Raw genomic sequence first — 16,153 nt, forward strand, 5'->3', positions numbered from 1 at the left:
GGGACATGCCTCAAATCACTACTTGGCATGTCAGGATCTCCTAACAGAAAGACAAGTGGTGGAGAGAACACGAGTGGGAAAAGTTAATCCAATACTTACAATGTAAAACAGTAAGAACAGAAACATCCTACCTTAACATGAAGCAAATAGTGATCTCTCACTTTGCGATTCAGTGCAGCACTTGTGGTCAGAACGCCCTGCTGGGTGATCTGAAAAGTTCTCTCTTCGTTTCCAGTCAGGATGGTGAAGAGAAAAGGAGGGCCGTTGTGAGAAGAATCCCTGTCTGTCACCACTAGCTGCAGCACACTGAATCCAATAGGCTTATTTTCCTACAGATATATAACACACATTGGTTTTGTTACAATTGAGGACATGGTCTGATGCTGATTTCTTCCTTGCAACAGAAACCTCAAAAAATTACTGTCAAACCAGTTAATCAGTACAAGAGAAATCAAAAAGACAATACTGCCTCAGGGAAACTACAACCCCCTGAGATTAAGACTCAAAACCAGTAAAAGGAGAAAGGCAGTTTTTAAAACTTTGTATTGTATTTTTGAAGGTAGGTCAGCCTTGACACTTTACATTTTCCACTTCTGGTCTGAATTAGTATTACTGTAGCCTAATTACCAAGTCATCAAAGATTTGAAATTTAGAGAAAACACCTGTTAAGAATAATCCAATGCCTTTGTTGGGAGGACTAGAAAAATACACTCCACCATCTGACCCCTTGTGCCCCTAATTAAGAGTTCTGCCTACAGCTGTGGCTGCTACAGGCACCATCCAGTTAACATATGAAATCCAGGTTTTAAAATCTGCATCATAAAATCCCTTCAAGTTTGCATCATGTGGATGTCTGAGGTTTCACAGACACTTTACATACATTGGCTTATCACATATGTTACATGCACACATATAACCTTATCTGACACTTGTGACACCTCTCCCAGAATACTTGTGCTCTACTGTATCAGCCACATTTCTCTATATACATACTTATTTGAAAAGCAAGAAAAGTAGAAACATTATTTTGAAGTACAACGATAACAAAATGCTGTCCCTTTCACAGATGTAAAAACTCCTGATAACAATACTGTTTCTGAGAGAGTAAGTCAATTTAGCTACCAGATACCTCAAAAAGCTGAAGCTTTTTCCTTTTCAGCAAAACAAGGACGATTGCTTTAAAATACAAATATTTACAGTTGGACATCCAAAGTAATTTGACTTTCCTGAAAGCTAAGCACATTTTCTACTGTGTCCAAATATATCCATCTCCAATACAAGAGGAAATGCACACCAGCATTCTTGGGCAACTCCTCCAGCTTTTTCTCTGCTACCTTCAACTAGGGCAGGCCCATATGAATGAACTATAAAACAAGAGGACTTCCTTTTTAATTGAGTAAGAGAAATAGTACAGACATTAGCTACATAGTCTGAAGTTTAAGTGAGATATTAATTAACATTTATTTCAAGAAAGACTATTATAGGGGAAAAGAAGATACATTTGACAGCACACAAACATGAGTCTGTTGTTTTGGGTTTATTTTTTTATTTGGTGGGGTCTTTTTGGGTTTTGGGGGTTTTTTTGCGTTTTTTTTTTTTTTTTGCTTTTGCTTTTTGGGGTTGGTTTATTTGGTTTTTTTGGTTGGTTGAGTTTTTTTAAAAGCAAGATCCAGGACATCTTATTTGCATACTGTGTGCATACTGTATATATTCACTTTGTCCTATTTTGGAAAGCTGCCTTTACAAATGATGCACACTTGTCTCAAACACAAGTGGTATGTTAGGATGGCACAATGCATCAGGTAACATTGTCTGATCCTCACAGATCTACTGCACCAGGCCAGGAAACGGCAGAAGAACACAAGGGATTGAGCTCATTTACATTATTAGTCTACAAAGGTCTTAATACAATTCCTTGGTTGACTTCCATTTATTTCCTATTGGATTTAGGAAGACAAGAAGTAGAGACGCTGGCTCTGCTGTCTTTGCTTTAGCAGTTTTCTGAATCAGGCAAGTACATGCCAGACACTTGAGAATGTGGCCTACTGCTACCATCCTACAGTGTAAAATTAGTCAAAGGATTGGTATGCAGCCATATGAAATTCCACTCTTGTTCTAACTGGTGCTGATCCCACAGGAGGCGAATGGGAATCAGGGCTTAACCTATGTGCCATGGTACAGGACACTAGCTTCATAGTAACAGCTACCTAAAGGATCTTTTTCTAAGCAGTAACTCTTAAGACTAAAAAGAAATGGCAAAATCATTATGTATTTTAACATCCCTGTATGATTTCAAGATTGTTCTATGCATAAAAGGAATTTATAGTATATAGACATGTACACACACAAGGAATCTGAAAAAGAACCCAGAGAGGTTATGAGAGTCTCCCTCACTGTAAATATTCAAGAGCATTCTGGACTCAATCTGGTGCTCTAGGATGAGCCTGCTTTAGCAGGGAGGTTGGACCACATGACACACAGTGGCCCCTTCCAACCCCACCCATTCTGTGATTCTTACAACTTGCAACGTAAGATTCTACATAATGTGCAAACAGGAATTTTAAAACCCTCAACACTTATTTGATAAGCAGTCTCACTGGTGACCCTAAATAATTAAAAATACAGAAAAATTCAAGTCACAAATTTGCAGTCCAATAACACTGATTTAACTACTTCACTAGTTGTATTTACCTGGATGATAACACTGTAGTTTCCTTTTGAGAACACTGGAGGATTATCATTTACATCAGAAACATCAATGTTTACTGTTGTTGTGTTAAGCTTAGGTGGGCTTCCATTATCTGAAGCTTGAACTGTCAAGGTATATCCTGAAATCTAAAATATTAATAAAAAAAATTAAAAACATTTACTGAAGAGGAAAGAAGTAACAAACTCACATTTTGTTTTATGGAAGAATTATTTTAGCACAACCTCCAGTAAAGCTTTCCTTCAAATTTTTAATCCTTTCTCTTCCTCCCAAAAGTACTGATATAAACAGATGCTTGCACTTTACTATAGCAATATTAATTCTGGAACATGAAACAGTAACTTAGAGTAAGAAAACAGGGGTCACCAATTATGAGTAGGTAAATTAATCCCAGATGCCTTAAAACCCCAAAAACTCACCTTTTCTCTGTCTAGAAGCTTAGTCACTTTTATTTCACCCCTGGTAGGGTCAATTGTAAAAGGATTTCCTTGATTGCCATCTATAATAGTGTAGTGAATGCGGTTGTTGGAAGGTCCATCAGCATCATCTGCCATAACCTAAGGGACATGACAGTCTCAGTTAAAACCAGTTGAAATAGACTCTAGCACCTTCCAGATAAACTCATCCTGAAGATGAGCTCTTTTGGTCTAACAAAAGAGTTCACAGTTCATAGGAGAAATGCCACCTCAATAGAATATACCATCACTTGATTTCCTGAATTTCTTCTTAAAGTTAAGACGTGGTCTCATGAGGAGAACATAAACTTATCACAAAATTTTGTCTACTTTCCCACAGCATCTGAAGTTCCTACTTCTGAAACTTTTTCAAAGTACATTTTCAATTCACTCAGTGGCAAACATCTATTCACTGATGTTAACCTTCAAATCAATACCTATTCCTTCAACACTGAAAGCCTGTTTATCATGACAGTATTCCCAAGTAAGAAACCCATACGTACTGTAATAACTGATTGTTCAAGCATAGCATCTTCACTGATTACTGCAGTGTAAGTGTCTTGGCTAAACACTGGAGAATTGTCATTGATATCCGTGACATTAATATTCACTGTTACAACATCACTTAATGAAGGTGTGCCTCCATCTGTGGCCTCCACTGTCAAGTAGTACTCATGAGAACTTTCATAATCCAAACTCTCAATGATAAAAATGGCTCCTAGGGAAGAAGAAGAAAAAAAAAGCCTCACACAAACTCTGCTGCTGTTGTAGTATTATGTGTTGCAACTTTTTATTTTGACCTGACAAATACTCAGCTTCTTCAGGGCTTGATTTGTCACTGCAAAGCTACAGCTACCCAGTGAAATGATTGTGCTTTACACATGTAAGTAAAGAGACACAAAGTTCCTGCCATTACCACAAAAGATTCACAGTTTAAAACAACCTGGCTTACATTTTGTAATGTGAGATTTTAACTGACTAGTTAAGATAGTGCAGTCCCTAGCATACAAATTGATTTGCTGGATGAGTTTTTCTGGAACTTTTTTACTCCTTTCAAATATATGAAGTTTATCTTCCATACCTTAGTACCAGCATGTCCACTGAAAAAGTGGAACTGTAATTTCCACTACACTAGTACAATTAACTACTAAACTGTTTAACTAACTATTAAAAGTAAATTAGATTAACTTTTGGGTAGAAATCTTATTAAAAACAAAACCAAAAATAAAAAAACCCAAACCCAAGCAACTTTGTGAGAAATTAGCTCTAGAAAAAGAACTATATAAGTAAACAAAACTAAAACTGAGGTATTTATTGATTTTTAACAAAGAATCGTCATTAATAAGGAAAAATTCTCAACATAACCTAAATAGTCCCTGAGACTAAATCTGACTATCATACAAGCCTAAAATCTCCACTGCCATGCTGGACGTATGGTTGAACATAATATTCCAATTCCAAGCTCTCTTTAACGCCATATCAAACTTCTCTAGGATTACTGCCTTTGTGGACCAACGACTAGTCTTCCCAACCAATTTTATTTCTATCCTTCTTTTGCCAAGCCTGGCCATTCCTTCTGATTATATACCTTTTGTGGAAAGACTATTATGTTTCTCATTACAGATCTATGTCTTTCCACCTGCCTGCCCCAGAGTAGGGAGTTTCCAGTTAGGAAACCCTTAGAAATGAACCTAATCCAAGTAATAATCCAATAAATAGGAGCAACGAATAAATTTCCCATTCTACATTTTACTGCACTCCTCTAGTAAGCATGCTGGCAAAATGGGTGAAAAGACATCAGCAGCAACTTTACAGCTGGGATGAAGCAAACAGATTGTACATAACCTGGCTGAACTATGGAGGAAGTCAGCATGGCATGGTGCTTGCCTGGCCTGAAGTAATATTCACAGTTGTAACCTGTTACCTGTTGTTGAATCGATGCTGAATTTTCCATGTTCATTCCCACTGACTATTGAGTATGTGATTTCAGCGTTGGCTTCAATGTCTCTGCTTGCAGCATAGATCTGGAGAACTTCAGTTCCAACCAAAATGTCCTCTGATACACTTGCACTATACTCCCTATGCTCAAATACGGGTGGATTATCATTAATATCCAAAACAGAAACTATAAGACTACTTGTTGAAGACAGTCTTCTCGGTAAGCCTTCATCTGTAGCCTTCAAAGTTAACGTGTACACAGCTTGTAATTCCCGATCCAAAGGCTTCTCCAAACGAATGATTCCAGAGAATTCATCAATAGAGAACTGCCCCTCTGCAGAGTTCACCAGTGCATAATGGATTTTACGGTTCAACCCTGCATTTTGAAAACAATTTTCAAGTATGAAGCAGCCTTTAAAATACACAACAGAATAATCCATCTGATAGCCATGAAAATAAGACACGCATGCTAAATCTTATTATTCATGTTAAAATACATTTCAGAAAGAGTTAAAATCTCTTGTGAGGGGCAGAATTACTTCCAAAAAACATTAAGATAACACTTCACTGCACTGATATAACAGAGGAGGATATGGGAGAGTTAGGTTGCATCAATTGACTAGACTCAAAACCAGTACATTTATTTAAGAATCATGCCCAAAATTAACAGGAGAATAATTTTGAGCACCATTTCTTTATAAAACAAACAAAAACCTTATAGATTTTAGGGGCAAATATTTTGGTCCACCTGAGCCTCAAAAACTACAAGTATGAAAACAACTGTCTGTTACCTTTCAAATGAGCAACCTAGCTTCATCATAGCACTAAGCAGGTCAGCTGTTTTAGAAAACTGAGGAAACTTTTCATTAATACTATTCAATTAAGAAACTGATGAGATGCAGAAATCATACACCTTAAATGCTGCTGTGTTCCTTACAACAAAGCCTATGAACAAACTCTTTCTGATGTCATTTTTAGTTCATGTTCACTTAAATATTTGCACCTGAACAATGAAGGCAAAGAGACAGTAAAAATCTTAAGAGCATATACATAAAGCTACAGTTGACCAGCGTTCTCTTGATGGTATGATCATCGATGGCTGGCCTGAGAAGCACAAAAATCCACGAATGCCCATTTTCATGAACAGACATGGCTTGATAGTCCCATTACTTACATCAGGAGTAAAAGGATGAACCTAATCGATCATAGCATTAATACCTTATGACAGTTAAAATTCCCTACATTTTGTCTCTCCCTCTTCCCCTCCTTTTTGCAAAGACACCACAGGGATGTCTTCCAAACTACTCAGACATGAAAGTCAGGTGTTAAATGATTTAGTAGACCAAAATATATCTTTCAGGAGTCTAATCCTGAATGGTATTGAACATCTGTCAGCTCTACTGAAACACTTGACACCTCTCAGGATAAAACTAAAGAAATAATACTGTAAGTCTGAGAACATGACAAAAGTATCAGTCAAAGAACGCATACCTGCATCTGCATCTGTTGCCTGCACTCTTGTCAAAAGGGTTCCAGGCTCTGTGTTTTCAAATACTGTAATGGAGTAAGTGTCTGTTGTAAATTCTGGGGCATTATCATTCACATCTTCCAGAGTTAGGATAATGTTAGCTTGGCAGAATCTTCCTCCTCCATCCGTGGCTTTCACTAGAAGATGATAAACTGCTTGCTGCTCACGATCAAGTGCCATTAATGTTTTCAGTTCACCTACAAACAGCATAACACGTTAAGTTGATGCAAATTGCAAGGCTTAAGTATCCCTAACATGTTTTCCCCTAAAATCAGAGTAGCTAAACAACAACTTGCTTGTTTACAGTAATTTCATCAGTGGCTAAGTCAACAGCTGTATTAATGAGCTCCACTTTGGGCAAAGCATGTAATTGACCTGCCTTTTCAGCTTGAAAAGATTAAGAACTAAAATTTTTTTTTTTTCTAATGGTCTTGAAACAGAAATTAGGTAAAGTTAAACTCTCTGATAGTGCAGAGAGAGAATGTGTATACATGCAAAAAACTATGTGTGTCTGTGCAAAGTAAATTAAAGTATTAGAACTCTGGCTTTAAAAAAAATGCAAGGTTAAATCCACGCCCAGTTTTTCTCAGCTATTTAGTTGTATTCCTTCCACAGGTATTGATATTTCCTCCTCTAATATTCCATTAATAAACACAGCTATTCACAACAAGGTCTTAACTGCTACTACAGACAAACCTGTAGACCTCTAACACATACTTTCTTTCTAAAGTGACATGAGAGGCTACTACTATGTGGAGTCATTGTCACCTTATAAACAGTTCAAAAAAGTATTATGAAACACTTTTTGTGAGCATTCCAGTCCTACCAAGTCTCAATTTATGTAACAACACAGTAGCACATCACACAGGTGACATTCAAACTCAAAAGTACGCCCCAAACACATGAAGTAAGGTCCTTCTTATTTATTTTGTCACTGAAGTTTTCTAATCTCTTCTACTTGCATTACATTTTTGTATTCATCTTATTCTGTTTTTTCTACACTGTTTACCTTCCTACTGCTTGTCTACTGCACCCTGCACAGTATAGGATTTTGGCCATAGTGTAATACAAAACACACAAATGCCATGAAGACCGAAGTGAAGCAAGTTAAAAGTTGATCTCATTTATACTTTTGAGTTAGTCTCATTCCAATAAAACTGGGGGCACTTCTGGAGTTTGCTATGGAAAGGAAATTTGTTGCTCCACCTAATCTCATCTCATTTAATTTTCCAAAAAAAAAAGATGGCAAAGAAAATCTGAATGAAGATATTTCACAGTTACAAACCATTATTGCTGTTACTACAGTGAGTATAAAAAGAGCAAAATTTATGGCATACATTCCAGTCCCTTCAGCATGGAGGTTTCAGGCTCCAGGGCAATTACCCTGTTTACGCTTTAGTTCCTCATAAATTAAAATACTTGCCTTTTGACTGACTTTATTCAATTTATTATTAGTGTTTGTGTAGTAGAAACTCATATCTTAAACCGATGTACATTAAACCAACCCTTAGTGGAAAGTTTTAACGACTGACATTTATGTCTTAATGTAATAGAAAAGCATTTTACAAAATGAGGTGACTGGAGTCTTGTATAATGTATAAAGTATTATTACCTGTGTCTGGAGCAAGTCTGAATTTTTCTGCTCCTGTGCCATGCAGTGTGTAAGTAATTTCTGCATTGGAACGAATATCTGCATCTGTAGCAGACACCTGCATTATCAGCTTGCCAGGAAGGGCATCTTCAGGAACTGAATCAGCATATAAAGTCTGCAAGATTTCACAGTTACATTGAAAAACTAAACATATGAAGTAAGCAGAGCTTGGAAAGGGGAGGGGAAGAAGGAATGATAGAAGAAATAACATTCTGTTTGAATGTCTGCTAACATATCATGTGAACCAGAGGATGAAATAACTGAAAATTAAAAGAACTTATGATTTTCTAATTAATTACTTCACATTTATTCAATTATTCAGAAAGGTATTTAATACTGCAGCTATAGGGATTTTTGAACATTAGTGCATTGCTCAGAACTCTAAACACTTCTAACTGATTAACTAATAATAAAATGTGTTCCCAAAATAGCAGTTATAAATTTTTGCTAATTTCATTTTTCTCTTTTGGTGGATCGTCTTTTCTAGTCTGTCTCAGGCTACAAGAAATTGATATCCGCTCTTTTATTGACAGAAAAACTTCTAGATTAAATTAAAAATAAGGAAAAAGATTCAGAATTTATTGGCACTAAGCACTCTTACAGCCCAACCATGCCAGGAATGTGCATTACATTAGAAGCACTAAGCCTTGTAACAACAATATTAACAAAGGGGAAAATAAAAGGGAAAAAAAGCTGAAAATACTGACTTGCCAGTCTATGTATAACTGCAACCATTTACAGAGAAGTAACCAACATAAACATCAACTAAGAAAAAGAATCTTCTGTTCACTGTATACTTGTCCTTCCTAGTACATGGGAAGATTTCAACCCAGTAATATGCAATCTGTGTTCAACCATGAAAAGTCCAAATGAGGCAGTAACACATTTTGCAGGGGCTATCTTCCTGAGTTTTTTCCATTCCTTATTTTTCATGTCCATTTTTGCAGACTATAAAAATCTGGTAAGGCAGACAGCTTTGTAACAAGAAAACATTTATGGCTTACAGATTTTTGGTGCTGTTGACTGCAATTGCAGAGTGATGTTCCACTCTTTTCAACTCTTTTATCACAGGAAATACACACATATTTCAACTAAGCAATGGGATTCAGCTTTCTTTAAAACTTTGCTTCTTTCATAAAATAGAGCATATGAATGATGATGGCTGCAGCTTAAAATAATTCTTTTTGGAAAAGAATTAACATAGGAGAAATGTACTACAATTCTCCTTTTATCTCTCAAATACCCACTGAGTGGCGATGAATTGGTTTTGGATTTTTAAAAAATCTGTCTGTGAAGTATCTTTTATTTGACAGCATTCTATCTTAGTAGTCCAAATTTTTGTTACTGGTTTAAAAGGAACAGCTATTTGTCAGTCTCCTGAGAAGCAATTTCAGAGAAAATGTAAATTTTATGTATGAAAGCAGCTGGTAATGGAAGATACAAGACTCTGCCTACCTTTTCACAAACAGGGCTATTATCATTAGCATCAAGGACTTTAACCTCCACCACAGCTTTAGCTGCAAAGGTCCCATCAGTAGCTGTAATATTTAGAAGATAATTATCCTTTTCTTCCCTGTCCAGAGGCTTTTTGACATAGACCTTCCATTCATTTTGTAAATTTTCAATAGCAAACTGTCCCAAAGGATCACCTCCTGAAATATGAAAAGAAATACTATTACTCTATCAAAATTAAGGTATAGAAAAGAAAAAAAAAACAAAAAACCCAGAAAAAAGCAGGCACTTTCTGTGGCTTTATGAGGAAACAGCTTCATTTCCCAGGTAGAAATTGTCAGAAGATGCTCACACAACCAATTCAACTGTAGCCAACAGAATCTATAAAAATTAATTTAGAAATTCATGTAGCATTATAGAAAACATCATATCATGACATACACTAAACAGAAACAATAAAGTACTCCACTGGAAATTAACAGCCTATTATTTTGTGAAATTTCTTTCATTTGTTCTTTAACTGCATCACTAATCTAAGTATAGTTTTTTAAATAAAATTTTATATATAAATAATATACAGAGAAAGGCATCTTAAGCAAGGCACCCATGAAAAAAAGCCAACTAAAATTCATTTTTCCACAGAAGTTTTTAATATTCATATTAAGACACACACATTCTTTCTTTAGAGCTCTATGGTTTCAAACACTTTCCAATCTCTTCAAAGATTAAGCTGTATCTCCCATCCTTCCAGCACCACTCAAGCAGTTATTCTGATATTACCCAAAAAAGACTACCTACCTGTGATGTAATAAAAGACTTGTCTATTGGTTTCTTCTGTATCAGCATCTGTTGTACTCAGGATGGCAATTACCCCACCAGGAGGATCATCCTCACTGACTGTTCCTTTATATATCTCTGCAGTGAACCGTGGAGGATTGTCATTCACGTCTGTGACAGTAACTTCAACCACAGCCATAGAAGACAGCTGAATTTTTTCACCCCGGTCAGATGCAACCACTGTGATCTTGTATTTGTCCCGTTTCTCGTGATCAAGTTCTTTCAGAGTGGTAATCCAGCCAGTTTCCATGTTTATGGCAAAAGACTCTATAATGTCTAGCTCTTGAGAAGGATCCAAGCTGTAAGTAACCTGCCCATTGAGTCCTGAATCTAAGTCAGTTCCTTTAACCTGTATGACTCTTGTTCCAGCTGGAGTGTTTTCTACAATGAATGCTTCATATGGGTTGGACTCCAAAATGGGTTTGTTATCATTTGCATCTTTTACTTGAATGCTAACCTCTACTGAGGAAACAACATTATAATCTTCATTTGCATACTGTGCTTGAACTGAGAACTGGTACCACTTAGTTGTTTCATGATCAAGATTCTTCTCAAGTTTCAACTCTCCAGTCTGTCGGTCAATCACAAAAAAGTCATCTTTGTTGCTTTCAGGAGTGTTCCCTTTAATCAGACTATATACTAAAGTCTGATTATGCTCTGCTTTGATAACATCTATCACGGTTCCAATTGGAATGTCCTCAGAGACGGTGTAAGAATAAAATGGTTCTGAAAATTTTGGAGTAGGCACTTCTGGTGGGAGTATTCTAGCATAGACAGGAACAACTGACTCTTTTTGGGGGGATCCACCATCAATTGCTCTAACAAGGAAAGTAAGAAACTCATTTTCCAAACCAATTAAGCTTTCTTTTGTAGTAATTATACCAGACAATGAATCAATTTCTAAATTCTCTTCTACGTTTTCAGACTCTGCTTCAATAGAATATGTGATGTCTGCATTTGTACCTTCATCAGCATCAGCTGCCCAGACTTTAATGACAGAAGTACCCCGTGGAACATCAGTCCCGATATTTACTTCATACTCTGTTGCTCGGAATTGAGGAGCATTATCATTGTCATCTGTAAGTATTACATTAACAGTACAGAAAGCAACTTTCCCTCCGGAATCTTTGGCCATTAAACTAATGGCAATTACTTTTTCTGCTTGTGTTTCACGGTCAAGCTTTTCAGAGGTAAATATCTGCCCTCTCTCGTTTGTATAAAATCTGTCTTTGGCAAAGTCATTTACAATGTGGTAAGTGATGTGACCATGTGTACCAGAGTCTTCATCCGTTGCTTTAACTTCAGTAACCAAAGTATGCACTGGAGCATTTTCAGCTAGTTCGACCTCATACTCATTCTGGCTGAAAACAGGACTGTGCATGTTGGCACTGATTACACTTATATGGACTTGGGCTGAGCTTCTGAAGACGCCATCAGAAACCGACACATTAAGATTATAATGTGACTTCAGAGTCTGTCTGCGTAGGTTTGAGATGGTGATAATGCCAGTTTTACTATCAATCACAAAATTCTTCTGATCATTGCCTGTCAGAATGGAGTATTCCAGCTTGTCAACATCTGAACTGTCTGCATCTGAGGCTTGTACACATGTCACAAAATGTCCTCGAGGAGCCAGTTCACTAATTTTGGCTTCATAAAGCAATTGGCTAAAAAGAGGGGGGTTATCATTGAGATCAGTTACATCCACAGTTACAATAGTATCACTGCTCAAGGGCAGCATGCCACCATCTATGGCCCTTATTAGCAACTTGTGTTGCTTAATTTGTTCATAGTCCAAGGTTTTTGCTGTAAGAATGAGTCCAGTGCTGCTATCTATGTGAAAGTAGTTATGACTTTCACTATTATCCTCAACCAAGTGATAGGAAATTCCCCTGTTGGTTCCAGAATCGGCATCTGTAGCGCTCACTTGCGCAACAGACGTTCCAACCACAGATGCTTCAGAAAGTGTTGCAATGTAAGACTGCTCTGCAAACACAGGAGGATTATCATTGATGTCTTCCACTATTATGTCTACAAACACATCAGCATGCGCCCCATTTAGGGAGTCAGTTGCTCGAACACTCAGTTTATAGGCTGGATGAGACTCAAAGTCAAGAGGGGCAACAACATTTATAACTCCAGTGTTGAAGTTGATAGTGAACTGATTGAAAGGATCTCCACCTGTGATGCTGTAAAACACCTTGAGTCCTTCAGGGCTGTTTGCTTGTACATGTACCACAGGACTGTGGAGCTGGATGTTTTCTGGTATCTCTGCACTGTAGAAAGGCTTTTCGAACACTGGCATAGCTTTACTCATAACTGTAATTGGGACTGTAACTTCAGCTGAAAATGCAGGGTCTCCTCCATCTTTTGCCACTACTGTGACCAGATACTCCTTATTTAGTGTGTCTGGTTCAAACTTCTTCTTCAGGGAGATTTCACCAGTGGGATCAATTTGGAAATGCTCATGATGTTCTTTGAGATAGTAACGCACCTCTCCATTTTTGCCTGTATCTTTATCTACTGCTGTCACTCGCTGAATAACATGGCCTGCTTCAGAGTCTACTTTAACAGCAGCATAATATGGAAGATTGACAAAAAATGGAACATTATCATTTACATCCTCTACTGTGACTTTAACTACAATGTGTGCAACAACTGATGGTTTATTTTCCTCTGTCACTTCCACGACCACATCAAAAGATTCTTGCTGTTCACGATCAAATGGTATTCCCGTTGTTGAAAGGACTCCTGAAGTTTGGCTTATTTTAAATCTGCTGTCTGGATTTAGAATATGGTAGAACAAAGGCTTATTTATTTGATTCCCTATAGCAGTAACAACAGCTATTGTTTTTGCCTCTGTGGAATTCTCCTGCACTGTTGCAGAGTAAGAACTCTGTGTGAACTTCAGCTGGCTTGCTTTGCTTTCTTTCACATTAATTTTTACAGATGCAATGCTTGCAAATCTGCCATCAGATGCTCTCACTGTTAATTCATATCTGCTTCTTAACTGAGTTGTGTTTTGTACTGTTATATCTCCAGTCTTAGGGTTTATTGAAAATTTTTCTCCAATGTTGCCTTCAATAATGGAATAAATTAATTGGGAAAAAATGCCTGAATCTGCATCAGTGGCATTTACGCTGATGACTTTCACGCCTTTATAAGTTGGAACCAGAAGGGATGTCTCATATAGCTCTCTTGAAAACACAGGAGGGCAATCATTGATGTCAATCACATAAATAGTAACATTAGCTGCATATTCCGCATGTAGACGTGGTATCCCTGTATCATGTACTTGTACTGAAAAGCGGAAAATATTTGTCTCCTCATAGTCCAGACTCATTACTGTCCGAATGGCACCAGTGCTGGAATCAATGGCAAAATACTGGCGGACAGATGGTTCAACAATTTGATAAACAAGCAAAGCATTAGATTCTTTATCAGCATCTGTAGCTCGAATTACTAACGGGATATTCTTGTCAGTCAGAACCACACTGTTAATTGAAGCTGATTCACTGATGAGTCCTGTATATTCAGCCTGCATGAAAATTGGTGCATTGTCATTCTCATCCCGAAGATGTACCAAAACTGTTGCATTACTGGACAAGCCAGCCATGTTTGTTCCTTGCACAGTAAGAGCATAAAAAGGCAAAGTCTCAAAATCAAGTATCTTCTGAGTAGCAATGACACCTGAGTTGGGATTGATAGCAAAGGCATCATCTGTATTACCATCTTTTATTTCATAAACTACAGAAGACTGACTGTATGCTGTAACCATTCCAACAAAACTGCCAATGTTGGCACTTTCGCTGATTTCTGTAGAATATTCTTTGGCTGTGAATTTTGGTGAGGCATTATCAGAAACTGTTACAAATATGTGCACAGAGGTCACTTCACTCATTGGAGGATGTCCTTTATCTGTAGCTTTTACCATCAGGTTGTATTCTTCCTGGTTACTACGATCTAATTCCTTTGCAATTTTAATCATACCCAAAATGGGATCAATGAGGAAGGAATTTCCAATATTCCCTGTGAAGAAAGAAAAAGCAATTAAGAAAGAAGTATAGAGAATTTAAGGGATGACTGTTTATTTAGCTCGATACTTAAAGAGACGTAGATGAAACAGAGGCTATGAAAATTTCTTATTTTTGCTTGATGAACATTTGTTAGCCTGTCTGGAAAGTTTTCTGTAATCAAGAGCTGGCAGTAATTCTAACTTTACTTGTGGAAATACCACATAAAATATAGTTAGCAAAGCCATCCAAGACTTGAAAATAAATGCAAAAATTTACTTTTAGCAAACTTAAATATCAACTCTAGCTGAAAGGAACTTATACTCAGAAGTTAACATTACTGGAATAAAAGTTACATTTTATAATCTAAAACAACTGGAATGTTTCGGACAAGAAAAAAAGTAGGGCTGTAACAAACCCTTGTGAATCTTAATTGATTATACAAATATTATTTAAATGACTGCTTCAAAACCAAACTTTTTAAATTGGACAAATAGTTACCTCTCTCTTAATTTCCTATTGATACACAGACAAGTTATTCCCTGTGACTGTATTAGAAGAAAAATAATGCCTGCTGAGAAGAACCAGCTGCCATTTAATATAAACACTTGTTTGCTTCAAATTTGGAAATTTACAGATGAACTACACAGCATACAAGACCCTGCTCATGTATTAAATATGCTAACATTTTACTTACCTAAAAACCAATATGACTAAAGCTATGATCCCAACATGAAAAAAAAAACCTTTAAAAACAACTGAGTTCTGCACACAGGTAGGCAAGAAGGAAGTTTTGTGTTTCATTTGGTTTTTTTTTTACTGTTGGTGTTTTTTTTGGTTGGGTATTTTTGGGCTTTTTAGAGGCGACTCTAAACACAGTGGCATTCTTAGAATATCCCATTACAAATCTAAGCAACCATTACAAGCATTTAAGGAATGCTCCCTCCATTTGCTTAGAATATCAATTATAATGCTTTAACCTCCCAGTAGATCACCACCCTATAAAATAAACTTCACAGGTCTTACATTTACTCCTACAAAAAGCTAGAAAAAAGGAACAGAACAGCATGTCACTTCATTCTAGACTGCAGGCACATACATTTTTTCTTGCCATTGTTTGGCACTCATAAAACAAGCCCTAACAAAATGGGAAAGGCAAGAGAAAAATTTTGTGGACGTTGGTGTCCTGCTTAGTAAATGTCGTATTTCTAGAAATGACATAAAAATCTCAGGTAGTTTAAACAAGTTATGAGGCACTCAAAAACATTCATTCTTGATCATAATCACAGCTTTGTTTTAATACAGTGTTAAAGTATTCTTTCATATGAAACCAGCACTTTGGGGAAGAAAAAGAAAATATTCATGCTAAATATTTCCTATCCTTTACACAGTAATTTATGTAAAATAAAAAAAAAAGCACATATCACCTTGAATGCAACAGAAACTGAGTAACTTTTTGCCTGCTGTTGTTCTCTTTAATATATAGTCTCTTATGATTGTTACTGGGAATTTTATTTTAAATTATTTTTTACCTTGAAAGCAGTATTTCACATAAGGAATGAAATTCAAATA

General features: G+C 36.6%; 1 protein-coding gene across 3 annotated transcripts in view; it reads right to left on the bottom strand.

Annotated features, from left to right (window-relative positions):
• The window catches only part of FAT1 (FAT atypical cadherin 1), a 102,761-nt gene that overhangs the window by 16,732 nt on the left and 69,876 nt on the right, over nucleotides 1–16,153 (bottom strand). For all 3 annotated transcript variants that reach the window (XM_059844678.1, XM_059844679.1, XM_059844680.1), the window contains exons 10-18: nucleotides 10,530–14,597; nucleotides 9,735–9,931; nucleotides 8,241–8,394; nucleotides 6,592–6,825; nucleotides 5,087–5,476; nucleotides 3,666–3,880; nucleotides 3,127–3,264; nucleotides 2,692–2,835; nucleotides 132–329 (exon numbers count right to left, since the gene is read on the bottom strand). In XM_059844678.1, the coding sequence (XP_059700661.1) occupies nucleotides 132–329; nucleotides 2,692–2,835; nucleotides 3,127–3,264; nucleotides 3,666–3,880; nucleotides 5,087–5,476; nucleotides 6,592–6,825; nucleotides 8,241–8,394; nucleotides 9,735–9,931; nucleotides 10,530–14,597 (5,738 nt within the window). The remainder of the gene's footprint in view (nucleotides 1–131; nucleotides 330–2,691; nucleotides 2,836–3,126; nucleotides 3,265–3,665; nucleotides 3,881–5,086; nucleotides 5,477–6,591; nucleotides 6,826–8,240; nucleotides 8,395–9,734; nucleotides 9,932–10,529; nucleotides 14,598–16,153) is intronic.

This window comes from Haemorhous mexicanus, chromosome 4, assembly GCF_027477595.1.
Source record: "Haemorhous mexicanus isolate bHaeMex1 chromosome 4, bHaeMex1.pri, whole genome shotgun sequence".
Classification (NCBI taxonomy): Eukaryota; Metazoa; Chordata; class Aves; order Passeriformes; family Fringillidae; genus Haemorhous; species Haemorhous mexicanus.